Source organism: Schistocerca gregaria, chromosome 6 (genome assembly GCF_023897955.1).
Source record: "Schistocerca gregaria isolate iqSchGreg1 chromosome 6, iqSchGreg1.2, whole genome shotgun sequence".
In the NCBI taxonomy this organism is placed as follows: Eukaryota; Metazoa; Arthropoda; class Insecta; order Orthoptera; family Acrididae; genus Schistocerca; species Schistocerca gregaria.
Window position 1 is genome coordinate 369,026,624 of NC_064925.1, and position 27,421 is coordinate 369,054,044.

General features: G+C 42.2%; 2 protein-coding genes across 9 annotated transcripts in view; one reads left to right on the forward strand and one right to left on the reverse strand.

The window, feature by feature from the left end:
- Positions 1–7,975, reverse strand: part of LOC126278994 (rho GTPase-activating protein 17-like) — a 157,616-nt gene extending 149,641 nt beyond the window's left edge. For 2 of the 8 annotated variants that reach the window (XR_007550774.1, XM_049979315.1), the window contains exons 1-2: positions 6,463–6,573; positions 4,342–4,512 (exon numbers count right to left, since the gene is read on the reverse strand). Coding sequence is in view for 7 of the 8 variants with exons in the window: in XM_049979315.1 (XP_049835272.1) it covers positions 4,342–4,394 (53 nt within the window). In the remaining variant the exon portion in view is untranslated. Of the gene's footprint in view, positions 1–4,341; positions 4,513–6,216; positions 6,387–6,462; positions 6,587–7,665 lie in introns of those variants that run through there. The other 6 variants (XM_049979309.1, XM_049979313.1, XM_049979311.1 and 3 more) reach the window with 5 other exon arrangements.
- Positions 6,788–27,421, forward strand: part of LOC126278996 (UNC93-like protein MFSD11) — a 222,230-nt gene continuing 201,596 nt past the window's right edge. The window contains exon 1 of the mRNA XM_049979317.1: positions 6,788–7,002. Within this exon, the coding sequence (XP_049835274.1) occupies positions 6,898–7,002 (105 nt within the window). The 5' untranslated portion in view covers positions 6,788–6,897. The remainder of the gene's footprint in view (positions 7,003–27,421) is intronic.

The following is a 27,421-nucleotide window of genomic DNA, read 5'->3' on the forward strand; positions in this document are numbered from 1 at the left end:
GGGGTCATGATCCATTGGAAGAAAACTAAAAATGGAGACTTATTTGCGGGTTTCTTAGTGCCGTAATGGGATCACTTCTCATGAAGCTGCACTTTTCAGAATCGAGCACAATAAAAAAGAAAAGAAAATGAAAAATTGTTATTAGATGGAGACATTTCTGCAGAGGTGTTTGTGTTCAAATGTCCTTGAGCGAAAATGAGACACACTTTGGAATGGGAGAAGTAGTTGTAACAAATGGATCTCAGTTTAGTAAGAGTAAATACTACTGATGCAACAAAATGACAAGACTACAGTTTGTGGATAGGCTATTCAGAAAAAGGTCTGGTACTTCCTTTTTTGTGTTAGCTCCCAGACCAAAGCTGTTCTGTGTATTACGAAGGAGAGCATCTCTGAAAGGCACTACAACATTTCCGACTGCTAAAAGTTGTACTATTATTCTGACAATATTAAGGGAGCTTGGTGCACAATTTTGACATCACTACATAGGTCAACACAAGATAAAATTCTATTTGGTTGTTACTTCTTTGAATTCATGTAGTGTAACCATAGCTAAAATGAACCTGATCTATTCTACCACATTATGAAAGTTCCTGCCACTTTTCACAATCTTGTTTCTTTCTTGATTTTGATTGAAGGTTCAGGAGGATCCATACTTATCCTACAGTGTGAAGAAGTTGTTATTTTGAGTATATAACTAGTTTGGAAGGTGGTACTTTTATTTGCTCTGAAGTGAGTGGCTTTAACAAATGGACAATACCAAAAGTTGCAGTGCTGCACTTCAGCTTTGACCCATGATGTAAATGTGTTTTGTTGTGTGGTGTAATTGCAGTACTCCATCTTTGAAGTGAATCATATATGCAGAGAGCGTACTTGAGTATGCAGAGGCACATATAGTGTGAGACATTTATGTTTCTGAATGGTTTGTCGGTGATGTTAGTGCAGCATTGTACTTAATGCCGTGCATTACCCTGCATTTTCAGAGTTTGTCTTAGTTGGATTGTCACTGAGCTATTTTAAAGTTCATAATTATTAGCTACTGATTTGTTTCCAGTTTTGGAGTTGTTAGTTATGGTAGTTCAAGGTTTGAAATTTGATTTTCTTTGTTTGTCGCCAGGTGCTAAAGTATGGATTTCAGAACTAAAGTTACTAGTTGTTCATTGTTTGCTACTAGGAGTGCTAATAAGGCTGCAACAATTAAATTTTTTATAGGTATATGACCTCATGGATGACTATGTAAGGTGACCGCAGCGTCGGGGTTTGAAGAAGTTGACTAAAGTCGCTGCTTCTTGAACCGAGAACTAGAGCATGTGGCAGTGTCACCGTGACAATATTTGCAGGTTTCTTACGAGTGGTTCCTGTTTCAAGAAATCTAGGTTAGCCATGAGGGATATCATTTTGCTATCATTTGCCTATCTGGTTTTGTTCTCATCTGATGTGTGTCAGTGATGGGCGTGTTCTAGATTGATTTTCCTTTTGTCATAAGGTGTGTTCAGGGTTTATAAAGTGTGGATGGTCTTCGGTAGGTGAGGAGAAATGACGGGGGCAGTTGTAAAGATTAGCAACTCTGCATTTGGGATGGCTAAGTATGGGAGGGGTGATAATTCTGTGGGGACATCACTGTGGGTGGCTGTTGTTTCTGGGGTGGGTCTTCGGATGTGGTGGAGGAGACACGTGTTTAACGTCCTGTCAACAACGAGATCATTAGAGACGGAGCACAAGCTCGGACTGGGGAAGTATGGGGAAGGAAACTGGCCATGCCCTTTCAAAGGAACCATCCCAGCATTTGCCTGAAACAATTTACGGAAATCACAAAAAAGCTAAATCAAGATGGCCAGAGATAGATTTGAACTGTTGTCCTCCCGAATGCGAATCCAGTGTTCTAACCACTGCACCACCTTGCTTGGTCTGATGTGGTTTTTAGGATGGTGGTGAGGTGTAAAAAACAGGGTTTGGCTGATTTGATTAAAGAGCACATTGCAGAGGAACCCACTATTGTTTCAGATTCTTTATATTGATACAGATTTACATACCAATGGTTATTGACATTTAATAATGAGCTATAGTGTAGAGTTTAAAGATTATGCAACAGAGGATTGCACCAATAATACAAAGTGTTCTTTCTTTAATTTGGTTTGGGGTGTGGTGGCAGAGACATTTTTTTTTTTTTTTGGCCTTTAGAGTCAGAAATCTAAGGAGGGGAAGATTGGTGTTTCAACATCCTGTCAACAACGAAATCGCCAGAGATGGAGCAAATGCTCAAATGAGGGAAGGATGGAGAAGGAAAGAAGGCCATGCCCTTTCGAAGGAACCATCCTGCCATTTGCCTTAAGCAATTTCCAGGAATCGCAGACAACCTAAACCAGAACGGTCAGATGCAGGTTTGAACCCTCATCCTTCTGAATGCGTGTCCAGTGTACTAACCACTGTGCTACCCTACTTGGTGTAAGAAGTGTAGTGGATTTGTTTATGTATGTAATTTTCATTGTGGGTAATGAAATTTATGTCAGAGTTACTTTTTCTTATGTTGTGGTTTGGGTTGGTAGTTGAAGTTCATATTTAATAGTTTACAGTGGTGGGTATGGTGGAGTGTGTAGTAAGTTATTCTGGTCGGGTTAGGTTTTGAGAATAGTTGATTCTGCTAGCTGTAGTTTATTGGCACAATGAGCTTTGTTTGAACTGTATAGGTCAAATGAAATTATTGATACCTGGTTTTGGCTTATGTGTTGGATGGTAGTATCATGGATTTCTTTGAGCAATATGAGTCAAGAGAACTTTCCAGTACCTTTACTTTCGTAGGTTTGTAGTATTATGGGCTTCATTTGAGCTATACAGGTCAAATGTAATTTCTGGTACCTTTTTCTCTCCCATGTTCTTTGTAATTGTGTTTTATTGTTGATTGTTCAGAATTTGTTTGGGCCAAAACCCCCCTAATTCGTGCACTTTTCGCATTAAGATTCTTGCTATTTCTGCAAATAAATGACTTTTGCATTGTTTTTGTGTGTAACATACAACATCATAGCCGCCTTTGGGGCACCCACCATACTTATGGCGTCGCAGGTAAAAGCTTGCATGCGACACTGCTATTTTTGGTATTCCCCGAATTGTAGAATCGTGACTGCTCACTATGTTTTACAATGACTGTAGAGGAGTGTGTGATACTGTTGGATCTGATGAGTGAGTAGTAGTACATATCTGAAATGATGGTTTTTGGTTACAGAAGCAGCTTGGCTACAGTTATCGACCAATGAAGAAGTGGTTCAGTAGAAAGTCCTTAGCGGTTCAGTAGAAAGTATTTACAGGTCAGGTGCGTTTCACAAATAATCCTTTTCTCCCTTAACATTAGTTGTCAAGGCCACTTGCTGCCATTTATCTTAAAAATTTGCACACTATGATTAGGCATTTAAACATCCACTGTTGTTCAAAATTCTCCTAAATTGTGAAAGGTTACTAATCAGTTTTCTCAAACACAACAATATGTCAGCTGCCTGCAGTACTCTTATTTTTTTTTATTTTAAATTAACTGTCAAGAGAATGCCTGCTGCTTCGTCACATTTCACAAAACCAACATTCCACCACGAAATGTGTGAGTAACTGCAATTACCCATAAGCAGCTTGCTAAGTGCAGATGCAGATATGAGCTTCACTCTTTGTACCTCATCATGTAGCAACTTTCCTCAATCTTGGAAATCAAAATCTATAACCTTTCTGCCTAGAATAATTAGTCATGTTTCTCGTGGTACATGCATGTCATAGATATTAGGTTTCGACAGTTATTACTATCTCCACTACCTTGCACCAAACATTACAGAACCGGAACACAACCACTTTTTTTTTTTCTTCTCCCCCCCCCCCCCCGGTTAGGCTACACTTACAGTTATACTCATAAACACTTCACTGTGAAAATCAAGACACCACATTCACGCTTGATAATGTAACATCAGGATACATTGTCAGTATTTTCTTCAGCAAACATATCAAAATGTCTGAAGTCTACGTTCACTGCACATATAACAACCTCTATGTTATTTATAACTAAAACTGCTAGGTAAACTCAGAAAAGGTATATTACATAATTGACAAATATCTTATGTACATTTTGGTGTGTATATGGAGTCTCTGCAGTATGCCTGGAACATCTTTCTCTTGCAACTTCATCATTCCTGCCATCATTTCCATTTAATTTATAGAATACAAATAATTTACCCTCTGTCCATAGGAATTTATAAAAGTTAAATGGGAGGCAGGTTATACAAACAGAAAACCCATATTCATTAATTCACAAAACAAAAGTAAGTAAAGAGCTTTTCTTTTATGTAGAAATAATATTTTCTTCATAAATACCTAGAAAAGGTCTGATCAGCCAACTGCTTCACACGGAAGAACTGTTTCTTCATCTTCGAACAAGCTACTGGGTTGGAGAAGGAAGGTGTAGAAAAGATGGCATCAGAGTTCTATGCCGGCTCATTCCCTCTCGTACTTATTGTCATGAAGCTTTCAATACCACTGCCATACCTGGAAGATAATGTCCAAGTTTCACACAACACAGCCTCCTTGTAAACAAAAAATTAAGTTCATCTGTCAGGGGAGTAAATTTTCACATAACATGATTTGCTAAACCCAACAGATGCAGTCAAATGTCAAATACTCTACTTCATACATGTACAGACACCACTTCATACGTATATAGAAGTGAGTGTGAAGTGCCTCAAAACAAAAGTAAATGGATGTTCACTGAAGGAATGTTAAAAAGACGTTAATGCTTTTACTGGGGGCCAGTAGCTTTATCAGTGAACAATGTAATGGAATCTGTAAGCAACTGATTATAGCCAAAATCATAATACTGCAGATCCATCTTGTTCACAATGAGGTTTCACACTTTAACTCAAATACTTATTGCCATTTTAGCCGCAGTTTTGCTAGTATTACATGCAAAAAGAAAAACAACAACCTGAAAAGCATGACAATTTAGAACAATGTGCAGAGTGGGAAAATTTTTTCCAATGTACATCACATGAAAAGTTGAATTCAAAGGTAAACTGTGTTGAAGAAAACTACAGAGGGTCATAAAATCACATGTATCACAGACGTCTACCAGACTGATAAGACTGAAATTACTATAGAAGTGGATGCGGGGAGTGGCCAATGTTTGCTGCAAATGCAGCTTTTCATACAAGTAGGCCTAAATGTGGTGAACTGCTTAGCAACGTAATTTTCAGGAATTACTAGAACTGTGAATGACTTAATATACATGGTGACCCGTCACAGTGAGAATCAGCAAATTCTACTGCAAATGCGAACATTTTAGGTTAGGATTTACTGTGGCTATTATTGACATCAAATGAAACAACAAATTTACTGTTACCAGTCACTGTTTATTTATCTTATCATGGAGGTAAATAAACAGTGACTGGTAACAGTGAAATTGTTGTTTCATTTAATATAAATTCTACTGCAATAGCCTGACGATAGATTTCTTGAAGAGGAATGGTAGGTATTTCAAATGGCCATGAATAGCTAGAAAATATCTTTACTTTTAACTGGCGACAGCAGAATGTTTTCCAAACACCAACACATCATATTATAAACTTAAATTATCCAAACTTATATTCCAAAAGGCAGGTACATGCACGCTGTTATGTGCTATCCAATTTGCATGTCTTATTTTTAACACAACAATGTACTGGTACAAGGCGTTGGATGATAGCAGGCACCGACTCCAAGATGAAACGGACGTCACTGTTATCTATGTAACAGTGATCACAAAGATAAAGTCCAGGAAAAGAACAGCTTACTTGTAAATTACTAAATCTGCTAGAAAGGAAATACGAGCTATTTTTAATCTACGACTATGGCTAAGTTACTGTTGAGGAAATGACTATTTTATAAACCAACAGGCAACGTGACAGACAACAAAACCACAAACTTTAGCTTCTAAGTCTACAATAAAATCTAATGAAGAATTTACTACAAGTGCTTTATTAAAGTTGAATCTACATCAACTGCAGAAAAGAAGTACTGTTGCTACTGTTTGACACAACGGCTCATCTACGTTACTAAACCTTAAGTGGATACTCATTGTTATTAAAATCAGAAATATGAAAAATATCTCCACTTTAGTCCAACAAGCAGAATTCCGCCAGTTCAAATTTACCAAAGAAAGCGATACTTCCAAGTAGCATCCCTCGTTAAATCGTCATGATAGTCACTTCGACTAACCTGCGCCGAAGGGTTCCCACTACACTAAGGTCACTATTTAAGTATGGAATTCAGTTTGATTATTGTAAATATCACTGTACTGGCACCCAAAACAAACACGTTCAGCCCAGCCCAACACAAAAGTCATAATGGCAGATGATCTCATCCTTCTCAATTGATAGACACTTCCATAGCTGGACACAATAATAAAGACGCTCTTTGTACAAAAAAATATAACACAGTTGAACGTAACATAGAACTATGTACCTTAAATTAGTTACAAGTTCATGAAATTAAAGCCTGTACCGAGCACACAAGCATAGAACTCAACACAAATTACACTTCCTTCTGTACACTGCATATTATCGATATGCGGCTGATTGCCCAACATCACAGTTTCGATATATAGAAATCGACTATTGTCAAAGACAAAACAAAAATATCATAATTAAATAAATTAAGAAGAATATAGACTTTATGAAATTAAGAAAAAATATAAGTAAAATATTTATATAACTAAGGCACACAATACGTATGACATACTGACACTAAGAATATGCAACCTATAAGTATACGAGTGCGCAGTATCTTCACCACTTTTCTTTGGAACATCTGAGTTTACTAAACAAGTTATCTGGCTGCGACGCGTTAAATTACGTGAAAGCAAGAAAGCAGACGGTTCGGTAAACAAGTGTTACAACCATGGCGTGTGTTTCGCGGTGCGACAGAAGATTCTTAAATGTAATTTTGTTAGGGTTTGGTTTCATGTTCGTATTTACAGCCTTCCAGACGATGGGAAACATAGAGGTAAGATTTATGAGCAACGAACAGATATTCAGAAATTAATATTTTATTTATGAGAGAAATAAATTTTATTCTCCCATCTTCTAAATATTTTAGTGTAGAAGAAGAATAAACAGACCCGTGAACGCAGTGAGACTAGTCTTGTATCATTTTACTAGAGAATATGAAGTAGATGCGTGTCATTGCAGCAGCTGCGGCTTAAAGTTTGTGATAGCAATATTTGGATGCAATATTTACATAACTGAGCAGTTCTGTCAATTAAAATCATTATCTGGAAAATAGGAAAAGGTTGCAAACATTTTTCGTGTTATTTCCGTTCATGATTACTGATGCAGCACTTGTTTTTGTTGTTAGTAGTAGACATTAAAGAAGCTGTGGAAAATTTGTAATATGTCAAATACTTTGTACGGTGAAATAGTGGCGGTGTTTTCTCCCGATAGACCAGCATGTCTGCATTTATCCACCGTAGCTAATATTACGATGGTTGTTTCCACTGTAATTGAAAATATAAAACTTTGTGTTCATTAAGGTGTTTAGACGTAGCAGTACTTTTCAGCAAGCTAAAACATTTTGGTCACTACAGCGCTAAATTTAAAAAGGCCGCGTCTCCATCACTTTGAAATATATCAAACTGGCTTTCTGTAGCAGCGTAACGTTATTACTTACCTTCAGTGAGGAACTCGACGAATAGAATGTAATAAATTATATTTGTATTTCTATGCACAGTACTATCAAAATAGGTCGCAACAATAAGATTGCCCCGCATACACACACGCATACGTATTCACGGATCTAGGGAGATTCCTAAGTAAAACTGTTTCCACAATTATTTTTAGTTCTTAGTCCAACGCATAGGTCAGTGCAGAATTAAGTCTAAATACTGCAAGACTGATAATCGGCTAAGTCGAAAGCACTCGGACGTTTGTTTTCAAGAAGCCACGATTAAAGGCAAACATAATTGGTTTAAAACAGCAAATATCCAAAGACGTTGCCGGACAAGAAAATAAGTAGTATGGACTTCCTACTCGCCCTAAACCTCAGATATATTTTCCAGTGCATTCGACGTCGTTTTTCAGACGCTAAGAAAAGCAAAAAGGCCTCTTTTCCAATTCTGGAGAATGGATCCATAGTTTTTAACGCTCTTTTGCTGGGTTTTCTGAATTGTTTATAACTAGGGAGTATAAAATTTGCTGGTTGTAATATGAATGAGGGAGAGGGAAGGATTTTAAATGCTTATTTTGAATATTGAAGCCACAATGACGTATACTTATAGGGAAGATTTCCAGTTTCTTCACAACAAAATATATGCGCGGCATATAATGCCGTAGTCAGTGACTTGACGCACCAAGTTAGAAAGATACGGAACTGCGGGTGATGCTATCACGGCACGCAACAGTCGAACAGAGTAAATGCCTCGTATTGACTCTAAAGTGGGCTACTGTTGATCAAATTCCGTGTTGGAAGGAATCACCCTCTGGTTTATTGTAGCGGACTGGCAGTTATATCTTAGCGCCTTCTTCTCGCAGACGAGCTTGTACATGTGTGGACAATGGAAATTTAATTTACCTGGCAGTATAAGACGGGAACGAAGAGTGCAAGATAAGTTTCGTCGGGGTCATTATAGCGTTTGCATTGGACTAAGATATTTTGTAGATAATGTGGTGTTTAACAGTGTGTAACCAACTCTAACTACTCTTTACAGAGGCTCTTAAAGTTAGTATTTATATTATATTTAGAATTAGCTCTGTGCATCTACATCGATACTCCACAAGCCACCGTACGATGCGTGCCGGAGGGTACGCTCTACCACTACTAGCCGTTCCCTTTCCTGTGCCACTCGCAAATAGAGCGTGGGAAAAGACGACTGCCCGTATGCCTCATTATGAGCCCTAATTTCTCGCATCTTGTCCTCGTGATCCTTACGCGCAATGTTTGTTGGGGGCAGTAGAATCATTCGGCAGTCAGCTTTAAATGTCAGTTCTCCAAATTTTCTTAATAGTGTTTCTAGAAAAGAACGTCGCCTTCCTTCTAGGGATTCCCATTTGAGTTCCCGGAGAATCTCCGCAACACTTACGTGATGTTCGAATCTGTTGTTGTTGTTGTTGTTGTCTTCAGTCCTGAGACTGGTTTGATGCAGCTCTCCATACCGGTAATAAATCTAGCAGCTCACCTATGAATTTCTTCGATGTCTTCCTTCGACCCGACCTGGTACGCATGCCAGACAGTACAGCAGTACTCAACAACAGGTCGTACCAGCGTCCTGTTAGCGGTCTCCTTTACGGGTGAACCGCTCTTTCCTAAAATACACTACTGGCCATTAAAATTGCTACACCAAGAAGAAATGCAGATGATAAACGGGTATTCATTGGACAAATATATTATACTAGAACTGACATGTGATTACATTTTCACGCAATTTGGGTGCATAGATCCTGAGAAATCAGTACCCAGAACAACCACCTCTGACCGTAATAACAGCCTTGATACGCCTGGGCGTTGAGTCAAACAGAGCTTTGACGGCGTGTACAGGAACAGCTGCCCATGCAGCATCAACACGATACCACAGTTCATCAAGAGTAGTGACTGGCGTATTGTGACGAGCCAGTTGCTCGGTCACCACTGACCAGACGTTCTCAGTGGGTGAGAGTTATGGAGAATGTGCTGGCAAGGGCAGCAGTCGAACATTTTCTGTATCTAGAAAGGCCCGGCCGGCCGCGGTGGTCTCGCGGTTCTAGGCGCGCAGTCCGGAACCGTGCGACTGCTATGGTCGCAGGTTCGAATCCTGCCTCGGGCATGGATGTGTGTGATGTCCTTAGGTTAGTTAGGTTTAAGTAGTTCTAAGTTCTAGGGGACTGATGACCACAGCAGTTGAGTCCCATAGTGCTCAGAGCCATTTGAACCATTTTTAGAAAGGCCCGTACAGGGCCTGCAGCATGCGGTCGTGCATTATCCTGCGGAAATGTAGGGTTTCGCAGGGATCAAATGAGGGGTAGAGGTCGTAACACATCTGAAATGTAACGTCCACTGTTCAAAGCGCCGTCAATGCGAACAAGAGGTGACCGAGACGTGTAACCAATGGCACCCCATACCATCACGCCGGGTGATACGCCAGTATGGCGATGACGGATACACACTTCCAATGTGCGTTCACCGTGATGTCGCCAAACATGGATGCTACCTTCATGATGCTGTAAACAGAACCTGGATTCATCCGAAAACATGACGTTTTGCCATTCGTGCACCCAGGTTCGTCGTTGAGTACACCATCGCAGGCGCTCCTATCTGTGGTGCAGCGTCAAGGGTAACCGCAGCCATGGTCTCCGAGCTGATACACCGAGCGAGGTGGCGCAGTGGTTAGCACACTGGACTCGCATTCGGGAGGACGACGGTTCAATCCCGTCTCCGGCCATACTGATTTAGGTTTTCCGTGATTTTCCAAAACCGCTTCAGTCAAATGCCGGGATGGTTCCTTTGAAAGGGCACTCCCGATTTCCTTTCCCCATACTTTCGTTTTAGAATGTTTCCAAACATGTACATTCACGGGCCCCAGCCCAACATTGATACCGGTGAAAGTCGTTTTCCAACAGCTGTTATTGTTCCAGAGATATTTTGGGTGGACAAGATAGCTGGGACACCCTGTATATAGGGGGGGGGGGGGGGGAGCTGTGTACATGTACAATGTTCCTGCTCATTACAACTGTGTATGCACTTACCTCTATCACCTACGCTAAGAAATACTTAAGACGCAAATGTCTCGAGAGAAAGTTATACAAAGAAAGGAAACTTCTCCAACAAGGATGGCTGAACCTACCCCTAGGGATCTCGCAGCCAAAAGTGCCATACCACGTTATTTATTTATTTCGTTAGTTTTCCACCTAAGGACCACGATAGGCTTCTAGTTATTTTGAAGGTAATGCTTTCAGTTGCTTTTTTATTCGTTTAAACCAGATGCTTCTCACCTAAGCACCATTGTCAATTCCGCTGTCTATACTGAGCACAAAGAAGGTGAATATGCTTCTGTTGTTTAAAAGATTCTGACTGAAAAGTGGCATACAGCTGTCTCATCGTACCGTCCTCAGCAGCCTTAAAAATTTTCCCAAAAACTTTGTTATGTGAGCATGTTTGCGTTCTTTTTAACGTGTAACTCACTTCCAATTGGAGATGTTTGAGCGACGTAAATATAATTCCTCTCAAGTCGTCTGTGGATTGATTATTTTCGAAATAACGTCGGTCAAATTCTCCACTTGTGTACACGATATCAGTAACTGCTGTGTCAATAATTTATTAATACTGCTACTGAGTATGAAGGTACTGAAAGATGTTTCCTAATGATACATGTTCTGTCTTATTCAGTTAAAACACCGCCATTGGCAAGATTTTTCTGATATGTTTCTTTCGTTTAATTTGGAGGTGATGTCTGCATTCACTTTTCACTAAAAATCGACGAAGTGCGAGTAGACTCGCGCGCTGACGATTCCGCACAAACATAATTATATATGCAGGTAGCCCGCCGCGGTGGCCGTGCGGTTCTAGGCGCTACAGTCTGGAACCGCGAGACCGTTACGGTCGCAGGTTCGAATCCTGCCTCGGGCATGGATGTATGTGATGTCCTTAGGTTAGTTAGGTTTAAGTAGTTCTAAGTTCTAGGAGACTGATTACCTCATGACTTAAGTCCCATAGTGCTCAGAGCCATTTGAACCATATATATGCAGATAGTGTAACCATCCCGTGAATCTCGACGATTTTTGCCTGATATTGGTTCCGGGAATTCAAAGACCATATCAAAATTTCTACAGTAGTTCCAGAGACCAGAGTGGAATCGAAAAAGAAGCAACCAGGGGCTTATTTGGAAATTTGTGGTAAGGTCTTATGCGACCAAACTGCTGAGGTCATCAGTCCCTAAGCCTACACACTACTTAAGCTAACTTAAACTAACTTACGCTATGGACAATACACACACCCACGCCCGAGGGAGGACTCGAACCTCCGATGGGGAGAGCCGCACAGACCGTGACAAGGCGCTAGAGACAGCGTGGCTACCCCGCGGGGTTTATACCGACCCAATAGTCGTCAGGCACATTTCCTATGGTGTTTCCACAGATATTTATAATTTCAGTTTGTAGTGTGTAAGTGGAGTCATCCCAAACAAATAGCCAAGTGCGACATTCGTTTCCTCTATACATATTAAGTAAGTTAAACCACGAGGCATAACCAGCATTAGAGCAGCCACTGCGCATCGCCCTGGCCCACGCTGATTGCTACCGCCATGCAGCTGGTTATTCGTTTCTCTTTTTTTTTTTATCAATTTGATGCCTGGTTTGATTCGGCCCGCCACAAATTCCTCCTCCGCTAATCTCATCTCAGTCCGCCCCGATAGCTGAATAGTGAACATGAACAAATCGGCGGCAATGCCGGTTGGAAGGGGCCTTACGCTGGAAGAAATCAGTCCGTTTCCTTATGTGCAACGAGTCCGCTATCTCGGCGTAGACTTAACCTCATCTGGAAAACATACTGCGGCAGTTAACTACCAATGTATTTTACAGACAACACGTACCATGGTCCGACAACATCTCCTACGGCGCCTTGATCCTTTGCAGCGAGTCGAGTATTAGAACACTTATGTGGTTTCTCGAATGGTGCATATTTCGCAGATCTTGCCCCTACAACTCACACTCGGACGTCGACTTCAATCAGTACTAGGCTACTTTGTGATGATTGGATCGCCCCTCAAGGTGCGATACGCAACGCTCACGCTCCCTACGGACAAGGGGGGACTCGGACATACGAATGTTCACTGCCAAGCGACGGCGCTCCTACTAGCCACGATGTACAAGCAATGGCGTAACGGGGGTGCTTCTCTTACGTCCCGCCCACTGGATCTCCTGGTTCCAGCGTCCCCCACACCTCCGGTGACGATGAGCAACATTACGCCGCATTTTGCGCATGTATCAGCATTTATCGAGGAACTTAGTTATATCAGAGACAAGCTTCCGCGCACGAGACCGCCATGCGCGAAGAATTTTTATGTTTGGCTGCTACGACGGATAAGTCGTAATGTCATTGAACTCAAACCCCCAGGTTGCATTGGCCGAAGATTTTGAGACATGTGCACCAAAAATTCCTTCCTAACCTTCGTTCGGGCACTGTGGTTCTCTGTCGCCTGTGGCAGGTTCAACAACAACCAACGGCTCCATGCAATTGGACTAGTAGACACTCCACTACGCCCGAAATGTCGCCAAGTGGATGACGACTATCGCCGCTTCACTTGTATCGCGGTGGAGACGTCTGGCTCCTAGGAAGACGTGTGACCCCGCAACATATTACACCTGCTTCCTTCTTACATCCGGAGACTGACTACTTTCCGGCGACTAAATCACAGTCGATCGTCTGGGCCAAAGGTTGGACGATCGCGTACCTCTATGGAGATGCGGTCAAGTCGCGACTTGACTTTTGGTATTTCTTGCAACAAGCCCACAATTAGGTTCATAGATGGTCACACTATCGGAAAACCTTTGCCAACTATCTTCAGGCAGTCTTCCTCGACCCACCACGCAGTTTGGATGTGCCGGGTGCAGTCAGTGTGCATATTTGACAGCTGATAACGAACTGGGGAGAAGAGAAGTTTGTGGCACAACTTGACTAGAAGAAGGGATAGGTTGGTAGGACATGTTTTGAGGCATCAAGGGATCACAAATTTAGCGTTGGAGGGCAGCGTGGAGGGTAAAAATCGTAGAGGGAGACCGAGAGATGAGTACACTAAGCAGATTCAGAAGGATGTAGGTTGCAGTAGGTACTGGGAGATGAAGCAGCTTGCACAGGATAGAGTAGCATGGAGAGCTGCATCAAACCAGTCTCAGGACTGAAGACAACAACAACAACAACAACAACGACGAACCTCACGCTTCTCTCACCACTCAATATGTAATGCACATACTATACCATGAAATGATCTACATGTTCCTTTTAACAGAGTGATCCTTATTGAAAATAAATAAATAAACAACAACATTCCTGTTCCTTTAAATTTGTGATTTGTTTTACAACGATATTTTTTTTTTCAGAGGATGCATTTCATTTAGTGTTTGTGAACTGCCTAATTTTGTATCCAAATAGACTACCAATAAATAAATGGCGTATGGTGTAAAAAAAAAGCAGTCTAAGGCTAAACAAGGAGAATAAAAGAAAAAAATGGTAACGTGCTTGCCTACCATGTAGCGACCCCGGGTTCGATTCCCGGTCGGGTTGGAGATTTTCTCCGCTCGTGGAGTTGGTGTTGTAAAAAGTAAAATAAAATAAAAATAAAAAATGGTCAGCGTGACGGACTGCCGTCCTAAGGGGCCCAGATTCGATTCCCGACTGGGTCGGGGATTTTCTCCGCTCAGGGACTGGGTGTTGTGTTGTCTACATCATCGTTTCATCCCCATCCGGCGCGCAGGTCGCCCAATGTGGCGTCGAATGTAATAAGACCTGCACCAAGGTGGCCGGACCTGGCCCGTAAGGAGCCTTCCGGCCAATGACGCCAAATGCTCAGTTCCATTTCCATCCCATCTCAGAGTAGCACTTGCACCCTGCGTCCGGAATTATTCGTTGGCTGTACTAAAATCTTTGTTTCACCCTGCAGTTTTTAGTCTCTACAGCGCCCTCTATTACCATGGAAGTGGAAGATATTCTGTGATCTCGTAACAGAGTCCCTACCGATCAGTCCCTTCTTCTCCATATATTTCTTTCCTCGCCGATTCTGCGCAAAGCCACTTCATTCCATACCTTATCAGTCTATTTGACTTTCGACATTTTTCTGTAGTACCACATCTCAGACTCTTCGATTGTCTTTTGTACCTGTCGCATCTAATCCTGTTAATACATATCGATGAATGGAGCATCGCACTAGACTAATTCGGGACTGCTCTACCGAATGGGCTCGTTAAATTCCACTTGAAAACAGATGTTGTTTCCAACGGGAAACAAACCGACGCTTTCAGTCAGCACTGGGCGTCGCTTGAAAGACGTCATGGGCAGTTTTCATGTGGGCTGACTCCAGCTACACACACAAAAAATACAATTGCAAATATATACAGAAACGCCAGAGAAAAAGCGCCTGGCTATTCTCAGGAGACAATCTGTAACGTAGAGAGAGAATATGTAATACTGTAAAGCATTTTTATTTACTTACTAAAATATGTCAACTTACATTTTGTGTTTGTATGCAGTAATATTTTTCTTTTATGCTTTTAACAGGCGATAGTTCTAATGGCAAGGAGATATTTATGTGATATTATTACTGTCTAACAGTTTTCGGATTTTTTCCTTTACTCGTGCTGTAAAACCTTCGTTCTTGCCAAATTTAGTGATTCTGAGTCAATGGGAAGTATCCTATAGGTTATGACGTCTGAGTTTGCGAGTGTCAAAATGTGTGACGTGAATGACCGTATCTTTTGATTACTTTGACGTAAAGTTTAAATTTGTTACGCCGCCAAGGCATCCTAGACTTTCGTACCTGACATAAATTTCAACTTGGTACGTCGACCCACTCCTGAGGAGAAAGAGTTTTAGCAGACGGACGGATAGACAATAAAGTGGTCCTATAAGGATGCGTTCACAGTGACACCGACAATGATTGTCAAAAGCCGTCGCCAGAGGTCGCTCGATAACATCGTCCGACAGCTTGGTCACGGTGCGTTCGATTTCCTTCGTCAGGTTTCGGTGGAAAGGCACCAAATGCATGTGAACGAGTTAAATCTGTCTCGAAAAGGACGCGGCGGTTACTGTTCACTCCTTCCTCAGTTTCCGGAATAATCAGACATGTCTACGAACATGTACGGTGAAGAGAAACGTTCTTGTATACATACACTGATTAGCCAAAACATTATTAACACTATCCACTACGAGGTTGAATGCCTCCTGGTAGTGTTGCGGGCATGTGACGCATTAAGCAAAGAATGTAAGAGGAAGAGAGACGAATGGGCAGTCATTGAGACGTTTCATTGATAATATCCCTTCCATTCTGTTGAACGAACTTCTTCAACCATTGACAATAATGCTGTCTCCTGCCATGATCAGTATTTTTCAGTTCTTGCACGACTGTCGCTATGGGAAAAGTTCTAATTTTTCCTTACAGCTGTGTGGGCCGTTCAGACACTAACATCGATTTCCTGGGCGAGTTTTCGTACTGACTTGTTCGGACTCGTGGACATTTTATTGGAAATATCGAGTAGTTTATCCTCAGACAAAACGCTAGGACGACCATTTCTCCGTGCATCTGTCACCGAACCCGTACTTCAAAATTTGTTAATCAAATTTCGCACAGTATCGCGATGTAGGAGTGTTGTCTCCGGGAAAACTGAATTAAACGTTTGACGAACTGAAACTGTGTATTTACCGCCAGCTTTGAACACTTGTTCGACTATAAGCGCACGTTCTTCAATGGTTAGCATGTTAACAGTGACGAAAACGAAACAAAAGAACAAACGAACTAAAACGTTCACGTCAACACGTAACGATACTACTGACTCTGGCTGAGATAAACGGAAATGTGGAATGTTGGGAGAGTCTACTTGAAGGGAAGTAACCCAGCAGGCTAACAATCATACGGCACTGCAGAGAGACTTTTTGAACACCCCTATTTTCGTAATACATTGGTATTTCTTAAAACTTGTCTGAAAATTCCAATCACTGGAGATAGAATGCATAGTACTGCATACGTTCTTTTCGAGACAGATACTAGCCCATTCGGCATTTTTTAGTAGTAAACGCCGCATTGCAGCGCTCGTCTTACAGCGCCGAGGCGTCGTATTCATACCGCCATTGGAGGTTAAAATCCGACCTACTTATATATAAAATAGGTTCTAACCTAACCTAACCTCCTTGTCCATGCCAGTGACGGAGATCGGACGCTCTGTGACAAAGCTGTCGTCCGATGTTATCGGGTGACCTCTGATTTCTGACGAGCGTTACCGGTTCCACTGTGAACACAGCCAAAGGGTTCAGTTTTTATCGACTGAGGTAAAGAACCCGAAAAAAAGAAAAAAAATCCCCACGCATTTTTCTCGGGAGCCTACCGAGCGAGGTGGCGCACAATGGACTCGCATTGGGAAGACGACGGTCAAACCAGCGTCCGCCCATCCTATTTTATGTTTTTCCAGGTTTTTCTAAATCGCTTCAGGAAAATGTCGGGATGGATCCTTTGAAAGGGCAAGGCCGACTTCCTTCCCCATCCTTCCCTAATCCTATGCGACCGGTGATCTCTGCTTGGTCCCCTTCACCAAATCAACCAACCAACCAATCAGCAGCCTACTGCACGCTACCCTGCCAGTCCATCGTCGTCGTCGTCAAAATGAAAGCCATTCTTGTATATTGTTGTTGTTGTTGTTGTTGTCTTCAGTCCTGAGACTGGTTTGATGCAGCTCTCCATGCTACTCTATCCTGTGCAAGTTTCTTCATCTCGCAGTACCTACTGCAGCCTACATCCTTCTGAATCTGCTTAGTGTATTCATCTCTTGGTCTTCCTCTTCGATTTTTACCCGCCACGCTGCCCTCCAATACTAAATTGGTGATCCCTTGATGCCTCAGAATATGTCCTACCAACTGATCCCTTCTTCTAGTCAAGTTGTATCACAAACTCCTCTTCTCCCCAATTCTATTCAATACCTCCTCATTAGTTATGTGATAACCATCTAATCTCCAGCATTCTTTTGTAGCACCACATTTCGAAAGCCTCTTTTCTCTTCTTGTGTAAACTGTTTATCGTCCAAGTTTCACTTCCATACATGGCCTCACTCCATACAAATACTTTCAGAAACGACTTCCTGGCACTTAAATCTATACTCGATGTTAACAAATTTCTCTTCTTCAGAAACGCTTCCCTTGCCATGCCAGTCTACATTTTATATTCTCTCTACTTCGACCATCATCACTTTTGCTCCCCAAATAGCAAAATTCCTTTACTACTTTAAGTGTCTCATTTCCTAATATAATTCCCTCAGCATCACCCGACTTAATTCGACTACATTCCATTATCCTCTTTTTGCTTTTGTTGATGTTCATCGTATAGCCTCCTTTCAAGACACTGTCCATTCTGTTCAACTGCTCTTCCAAGTCCTTTGCTGTCTCTGACAGAATTACAATGTCATCGGCGAACCTCAAAGGTTTATTTCTTCTTCGTGGATTTTAATACCTACTCCGAACATTTCTTTTGTTTCCTTTACTGCTTGCTCAATATACAGATTGAATAACATCGGGGAGAGGCTACAACCCTGTCTCACTCCCTTCCCAACCACTGCTTCCCTTTCATGTCCCTCGACTCTGATAACTGCCATCTGATTTCTGTAGAAATTGTAAATAGCCTTTCGCTCCCTGTATTTTACCCCTGCCACCTTTAGAATTTGAAAGAGAGTATTCCAGTCAACATTGTCAAAAGCTTTCTCTAAGTTTACAAATCCTAGAGACGTAGGTTTGCCTTTCCTTAATCTTTCTTATAAGATAAGTCGTAGGTCAGTATTGCCTTACGTGTTCCAACACGGAATCCAAACTGATCTTCTCCGAAGTCGGCTTCTATCAGTTTTTCCATTCGTCTGTAAAGAATTCGTGTTAGTATTTTGCAGCTGTGACTTATTAAACTGATAGTTCGGTAATTTTCACATTTGTCAACACCTGCTTTCTTTGGGATTGGAATTATTATATTCTTCTTGAAGTCTGAGGGTATTTCGCCTGTCTCATACATTTTGCTCACCAGATGGTAGAGTTTTGTCAGAACTGGCTGTACCAAGGCAGTCAGTAGTTCTAATGGAATGTTGTCTACTCCTGGGGCCTTGTTTCGACTCAGGTCTTTCAGTGCTCTGTCAAACTCTTCACGCAGTATCATATCTCCCATTTCATCTACATCCTCTTCCATTTCCATAATATTGTCCTCAAGTAAAACGCCCTTGTATAGACCCTCTGTATACTCCTTCCGCCTTTCTGCTTTCCCTTCTTTGCTTGGAACTGGGTTTCCATCAGAGCTCTTGATATTCATGCAAGTGGTTCTGCTTTCTCCAAAGGTCTCTTTAATTTTCCTGTAGGCAGTATCTATCTTACCCCTAGTGAGATAAGCCTCTACATCCTTACATTTCTTCTCTATCCATCCTTGCTTAGCCATTTTGCACTTCCTGTCGATCTCATTTTTGAGACGTTTGTATTCCTTTTTGACTTCTTCATTTACTGTATTTTTATGTTTTCTCCTTTCATCAATTAAATTCAATATTTCTTCTGTTCCCAAGGTTTTCTACTAGCCTTTGTCTTTTAACTATTTGATCCTCTGCTGCTTTTACTATTGCATCCCTCAAACTACCCGTTCATCTTCTACTGTATTTCTTTTCCCCCATTCCTGTCAATTGTTCCCTTATGCTCTCCCTGAAACCCTGTACAACCTTTGGTTTATTCAGTTTATCCAGGTCCCATCTCCTTAAATTCCCACCCTTTTTGCAGTTTCTTCAGTTTGTATATTATATCTCAAATAAGACATGGCGCGCACCGTATTGGACACACATGGCAGTCGCAACGTGACCGCCAGACAGCTCGGCCTGAGATCCAGTCGCAGCACTCGAGAAAGCGAATCGATGACGTTACAGTGACAGTCCATTGTTTCTCCTGACAATTGTAGTCCGCTGTCAGCCGTCACCGCGGCGATAAGTTCCAGCGAAGTACTGCGCAGTACCACTGCGTTCCACTGGTCACGTTAAGCGTGGCTACGCGGAAGTGAAGATGAGGCGGGCAGCGCCGACAGAGCTCAGTGATTAGCGGCTCGTCGGCAAATGCCACTGGCCATACGGGGTCTTCTTCGGACCGGTTCTAGCCACTTAACCGCAGCTGTAGCCTGCTGGCGACGCGGGGACGTGACGTGGAATGCATTCTGCCCATGGGCGTCCAATGGATCCAAGTGTGGGCACAATTGTAAAATTGCCATTGAAAAGGGTAGTTGCTACTCACCATACAGCGGAGATGCTGAGTCCCAGATAGGGACAACTAAAAGACTGTCACAAATAAAGCTGCAGTTTCAAGCAACTGAGGCCAGTTGCCTGAGCAGTCAAGTGTGTGGGTGTGAGTGTGAGTGTGAGTGTGAGTGTGAGTGTGTGTGTGTGTGGGTGTGGTCTATTTTTGACGAAGGCGAAGGCGACCTTGGGGAAGATCCGTTTGGATTCCGTAGAAATGTAGGATCACATGAGGCAATACTGACCCTAAGACTTATCTTAGAAGATAGATTAAGGAAAGGCAAACCTGCTTTTATAGCATTTGTAGCCTTAAAGAAAGCGTTTGACAATGTTGGCTGGAATGCTCTCTTACAAATTCTGAAGGTAGCAGGGATCAAATACAGGGAGCGAAAGACTATTTACAATTTGTACAGAAAACAGGAGTCAGTTATAAGAGTCGAGAGGCACGAAAGCGAAGCGGTGGTTGAGAAGGGAGTGAGACAGGGTTGTAGCCCATCCCTGATGTTATTCAATCTGTATATTGAGAAAGCAGTAAAGGAAACAAAAGAAAAATTTGAAGCAGGAATTAAAATCCAGGGAGAAGAAATAAAAACGTTTAATTTTGCCGATGGCATTGTAATTGTCAGAGACAGCAAAGGACTTGGAAGAACAGTTGAACGGAAAGGACACTGTCTTGAAAGGAGATTATGAGATGAAAATCAACAAAAGCAAAACAAGCATGAATAAATGTAGTCGAATTAAATCAGGTGATGCTGAGGGAGCTAGACTAGGAAATGAGACACCGAAAGCTGTGAATGAGTTTTGCTTTTTGAGGAGCAAAATAAGTGATGGTGGTCGCAGTACAGAGGATATAAAATGTAGACTAGAAATGACAAGGAAAGCGTTTGCGAAGAAGAAAAATTTAACATCAAGTATAGATTAAGTCTCAGGAAGTCGTTTCTGAAAGTATTTGTATAGAGTGTAGCCATTTATGGAAGTGAAACATGGGCAATAAATAGTTTAGGCAACAAGAGAATAGAAGCTTTGAAATGCGGTGCTATAGAAGAATGCTGGACATTATATGGGTATATCACGTAACTAATGAGGAGGTACTGAATAGGATTGGGAGTGGAGAAATTTGTGCACAACGTGACTAGAAGAATTGATCGGTTGATAGGGCACGTTCTGAGGCATCAAGGGATCACCAATTTAGTATTGGAGGGAAGCTTGGAGGGTAAAAATCCTAGAGAGAGGCGTAGAGATGAATACACTAAGCAGATTCAGAAGGGTGTAGGTTGCAGTAGTTCTCGGAGATGAAGAGGTTCGAAATGGTTCAAATGTCTCTGAGCACTATTGGACTTAACTTCTAAGGTCATCAGTCCCCTAGAACATAGAACTACGTAAACCTAACTAACCTAAGGACATCACACCCATTCATGCCCGAGGCAGGATTCGAACCTGCGACCGTAGCTGTCGCGCAGCTCCAGACTGTAGCGCCTAGAACCGCTCGGCCACTCTGACCGGCGGAAATGAAGAGGCTTGCACAGGACAGGGTAGTGTGGAGAGCTGCATCAAACCAATCTTTGGACTGAAGGCCACAACAAAAATCCTCCACTGCCGACTCTGAGAACGCGTGTTGCCCCAAGATGTAAATTTTACAGGAATTACACAAAACTCACTGTAAATCAAGACGCAAACACGGGGTGATGTTGCAAGTTTAAGATGTGTCTGTCTGTGGCATAGTCCGCCTCTGGTAGCTGAGTGGTCAACTCGACGGAATGAACGCCTAAAGGCCCGTGTTCGGTTCCCGGCTGGGTCGTATATTTTCTCCGCTCAGGGACTGGGTGTCGTGTTGTCCTTAACATCATTGCATCCCCATCGACACGCAAGTCGCAGAAGTGGCGTCAACTCGAAATACTTGCACCACAAGCGAACAATCTACCCTACAGTCACTGGAATGACGGCATTTCCATTTGTCTGTGGAATAAACGAAAGGTCCGAGTTTAATGCTTTTTTGATAAGATAGTTTAATCGGGATCACTCTTAGCTATGTTCCACGGAAGTCTGTTTAGCCGTTTAAATTTCATCACCCAAATTAAATAAAAATGTTTCCCGTCAGCGCGCTCTCTTGATATGCGCTACGTAATACCTGTTACACCAAGCTACAGTACCAGATTGTAGAACTCAAAAAGATCTAAATAAAAGTTCGCGAGGATATGTAGTTATCTTTTACGGTTGACTACCAGCGAAGATTTTTGTGTATTGAGGTCGCCCGTTTCAGCACATACAAAGGAGAAAAAGGGCAACTGTGACTCAACTGTTAAAGACAAACATATACTCTCGCAGACTTCTTTGTAGTTCTTTTTGAGGTCTACAATTCAGTATTAAATCAAATATGTTGCTGTAGTGGTTTAGGTAGCCTATTGCAAGAGTGTGCAATGCCAGCCCACTTTCTTCCGACCTGATTTACAGTTGTCGCCATGCTTGTTGCTTATGTTTACTGTAGTATCCAAATATACAGGATGTTACAAAACGGTACGGCCAAACTTACAGGAAACATTTCTCACACACAAAGAAAGAAAATATGTTACGTGGACCTGTGTCCGGAACCGCTTACTTTCCATGTTAGAGCTCATTTTATTACTTCTCTTCAAATCACATTAATCATGGAATGGAAACACACAGCAACAGAACATACCAGCGTTACTTCAAACAGTTTGTTACAGGAAATCTTCAAAATGTCCTCCGTTAGCAAGGATACATGCATCCACCCTCCGTCGCATGGAATCCCTGATGCGCTGATGCAGCCATGGAGAATGGCGTATTGTATCACAGCCTTCCACAATACGAGCACGAAGAGTCTCTACATTTGGTACCGGCGTTGCGTAGACGAGAGCTTTCAAATGGCCCCATAAATGAAAGTCAAGAGGGCTGAGGTCAGGAGAGCGTGGAGGCCATGGAATTGGTCCGCCTCTACCAATCCATCGGTCACCGAATCTGTTGTTGAGAAGCGCACGAACACTTCGACTGAAATGTGCAGGATCTCCATCGTGCATGAACCACATGTTGTGTCGTACTTGTAAAGGCACATGTTCTAGCAGCACAGGTAGAGTATCCCGTATGAAATCATGATAACGTGCTCCATTGAGCGTAGGTGGAAGAACATGGGGCCCAATCAAGACATCACCAACAATGCCTGCCCAAACGTTCACAGAAAATCTGTGTTGATGACGTGATTGCACAATTGCATGCGGATTCTCGTCAGCCCACACATGTTGATTGTGAAAATTTATAATTTGATCACGTTGGAATGAAGCCTCATCCGTAAAGAGAACATTTGCACTGAAATGAGGATTGACACATTGTTGGATGAACCATTCGCAGAAGTGTACCCGTGGAGTCCAATCAGCTGCGGATAGTGCCTGCACACGCTGTACATGGTACGGAAACAACTGGTTCTCCCGTAGCACTCTCCATACAGTGACGTGGTCAACGCTGCCTTGTACAGCAGGAACTTCTCTGACGCTGACATTAGGGTTATCGTCAATTGCACGAAGAATTGCCTCGTCCATTGCAGGTGTCCTCGTCGTTCTAGGTCTTCTACAGTCGCGAGTCATAGGCTGGAATGTTCCGTGCTCCCTAAGACGCCGATCTATTGCTTCGAACGTCTACCTGTGGGGACACCTTCGTTCTGGAAATCTGTCTCGATACAAACGTACCACGCCACGGCTATTGCCCCGTGCTAATCCATACATGAAATGGGCATCTGCCAACTCCGCTTTTGTAAACATTGCACTGACTGCAAAACCACGTTCGTGATGAACACTGACCTGTTGATAGTACGTATTGATGTGCTTGATGCTAGTACTGTAGAGCAAAGAGTCGCATGTCAACACAAGCACCGAAGTCATCATTACTTTCCTTCAATTGGGCCAACTGGCGGTGAATCGAGGAAGTACAGTACATACTGACGAAACTAAAATGAACTCTATAATTGAAATTAAGCGTTTCTGGACACATGTCCACGTAACAAAAAAATGGTTCAAATGGTTCTGAGCACTATGTGACTTAACTGCTGTGGTCATCAGTGCCCTAGAACTTAGAACTACTTAAACCTAACTAACCTAAGGACATCACACACATCCATGCCCGAGGCAGGATTCGAACTTACGACCGTAGCGGTCGCGCGGTTCCGGACTGTAGCCCCTAGAACCGCTCGGCCACTCTGGCCGGCTCCACGTAACATCTTTTCTTTATTTGTGTGTGAGGAATGTTTCCTGAAAGTTTGGCCGTACCTTTTTGTAACACCCTGTATACTAAAACATAGTCAATGAATATGTGTGTGAATTAAGAAAAGAAACAGCGTTTGTCGCATGAGTGATAATGCTAAAATACGATGATAGTATTTAATGCATTGTTAATTACTAAGTCATGAAATAATAATTTCAGCTTGAAACTCAAAACCACAAGTGCAATATTGCACTGCAAAAATCTTGTAATTGTAATAATATTCATCACATGCATTGGTACATATTTCGGCGAGGCAGGATCTCGCGTCGCAATTTCGTGTTTCGTCCCTGTAATATCTGTGTGAATGTGGGGCTATTGTGTCGATCGTACCGTGTCTGGTAGAAAATATAAAGTTTAAAAAGCTTGAAATAACATTTAAATTAAAAGTTTAAACAAAGGCTAGAGAAAAAAATCTAAAAATAAGAAAAGGATTGCCACTGTAAGTTTAATGTAAGGAGCAATATTTTGATACAAGCGTCGTCGTGTCGGGGGACAGCTAAGGAAATTAAATAAAATCAGAATAATTACGTCTCAAAATGGTAAAGTAAGAAATTTAAGTGCAAGTAATTATCGAGTCTGTCTTAATTTACCCCAAAAAATTCGTAAAATACACACATCCGTCAACCAAGCCTGCCCTCAGGCGACTGGCCGTTCGGATCGCCGCGTTTGGTCACTTCACGCCCCCGCGCGCCACAAAATGCGCGACTCGCTCTGAAGATCTAATGAAGCGTGATTTAATACACTGTCATCAAACTACTGTAGGGCACAGGCCTCGTAAGCTAGATTAAGGCATGAGACTAAGATCGAACGTAATTACGTAAAAATATTATATAAAATAAATAGGTAATTCTAATTAAAGACCGATTGGCTTTCTATATGGTAAGTAATTATAGCTTCCCTACCTCTTCTGAGGCGTGGACGCATGATACCCAGGACTGCAAGAGATGACGTCAAACAAAAGAGGCTTACAGCCAGCAATAATGAAAGTATTTTGGTCTAGAAACAAGATTTGCTTGTTATGTGTTAATTGTTTATATATATATAAGTTAGCGGTCCTCCGTCGCGACGACGCTTGGATCAAAATATTGCTACTTAAAATAAACGTAAAGACATGTTTAGGACGGGTGGTAGGGGCAGAGCTTGAGTGACTTTATACTGAGTGCACTATCCGAAAACTACCTCGAGCAATTAAACAGAGAACCGACTCATGGAGACAACATCTTGGACCTACTGATGACAAACAGACCCGAACTTTTCGACTCTGTAAGCGAAGAACAGGGAATCAGTGATCATAAGTAAATAGGAATATAAAAAAGGGGGGAAGGTTTATCTGTTTAGCAAGAGTAATAGAATGCAGATTTCAGACTACCTAACAGATCAAAACGAAAATTTCTGTTCCGACACTGGCAATATCGATTGTTTATGGAAAAAGTTCAAGGCAATCGTAAAAAGCGTTTTAGACAGGTACGTGCCGAGTAAAACTGTGAGGGACGGGAAAAACCCACTGTGGTTCAAAAACAAAGTTAGGAAACTACCGCGAAAGCAATGAGAGCTTCACTGCAAGTTTAAACGCAGCCAAAACCTCTCAGACAAACAGAAGCTAAACGATGTCAGAGTTAGCGTAAGGAGGGCTATGCGTGAAACGTTCAGTGAATTCGAAAGTAAAATTCTATGTACCGACTTGACAGAAAATCCTAGTAAGTTCTGGTCTTACGTTAAATCAGTAAGTGGCTCGAAACAGCATGTCCAGACACTCTGGGATGATGATGGCATTGAAACAGAGTATGACACGCGTAAAGCTGAAATACTAAACACCTTTTTCCAAAACTGTTTCACAGAGGAAGACCGCACTGCAGTTCCTTCTCTAAATCCTCGCACAAACAAAAAATGGCTGACATCGAAATAAATGTCCAAGGAATAGAAAAGCAACTGAAATCAGTCAACAGAGGAAAGTCCACTGGACCTGACGGGATACCAATTCGATTCTACACAGAGTACGCGAAAGAACTTGCCCCCCTTCTAACAGCCGTGTACCGCAAATCTCTAGAGGAACGGAAGGTTCCAAAAGACTGGAAAAGAACACAGGTAGTCCCAGTCTTCAAGAAGGGTCGTCGAGCAGATGCGCAAAACTATAGGCCTATATATCTGACATCGATCTGTTGTAGAATTTTAGAACATGTTTTTTGGTCGCGTATCATGTCATTTCTGGAAACCCAGAATCTACTCTGTAGATGTACAGAAGATGTTTAGCAAACTCAAGTGGCAGACTCTGCTAGAGAGGCGCTCTGCATCGCGGCGTAGCTTGCTGTCCAGGTTTCGAGAGGATGCGTTTCTGGATGAGGTATGGAATATATTGCTTCCCCCTTCTTATACCTCCCGAGGAGATCACGAATGTAAAATTAGAGATTCGAGCGCGCACGGAGGCTTTCCGGCAGTCGTTTTCCCCGCCAACCATACGCGACTGGAACAGGAAGGGGAGTTAACGACAGTGACACGTAAAGTGCCCTCCGCCACACACCGTTGGGTGGCTTGTGGAGTATAAAAAAATGGTTCAAATGGCTCTGAGCACTATGGGACTCAACTGCTGTGGTCATTAGTCCTCTACAACTTAGAACTACTTAAACCTAACTAACCTAAGGACATCACACACATCCATGCCCGAGGCAGGATTCGAACCTGCGACCGTAGCAGTCGCACGGTTCCAGACTGTGGAGTATAAATGTACATGTAGATGTAGACATATTTTTAAACTTTTTAGAGGTTTCACTCATATTTTTAGTTTTCTTTTACTGAGGTAATAGTGAGCTTCTGGGTGTGCTGCCGTCTTGTTTCCTTTTTGTGCACAATATGAATGTTTGGACGATCAGACTATCCATTATCTTCAGGTGCCGCGAGTTCTGCTGTAGTCTGTACTTACTACCTGGACTTCTGGATGGTTGGAAAACTTGCAGCAACTGAAGAATCCTGGGTCGGTCGTCGAAATATGGGGTGAATCAAAAAGAATCATCCGATCCAAAAAAATATCATACCTATTACGTTATTGGAAACACGTACGTGAACAACGTTCTGCTGGAAAGACCAAACTCTGGAGTTTTACATGGTTACCGCTAGGTAGCAGCAATGTGCGCCCACTTCAATTCTTGTAAAAATGGTGTCGGGACAACAGAAAGCGTTTTGTTGGTTGGTTGGTT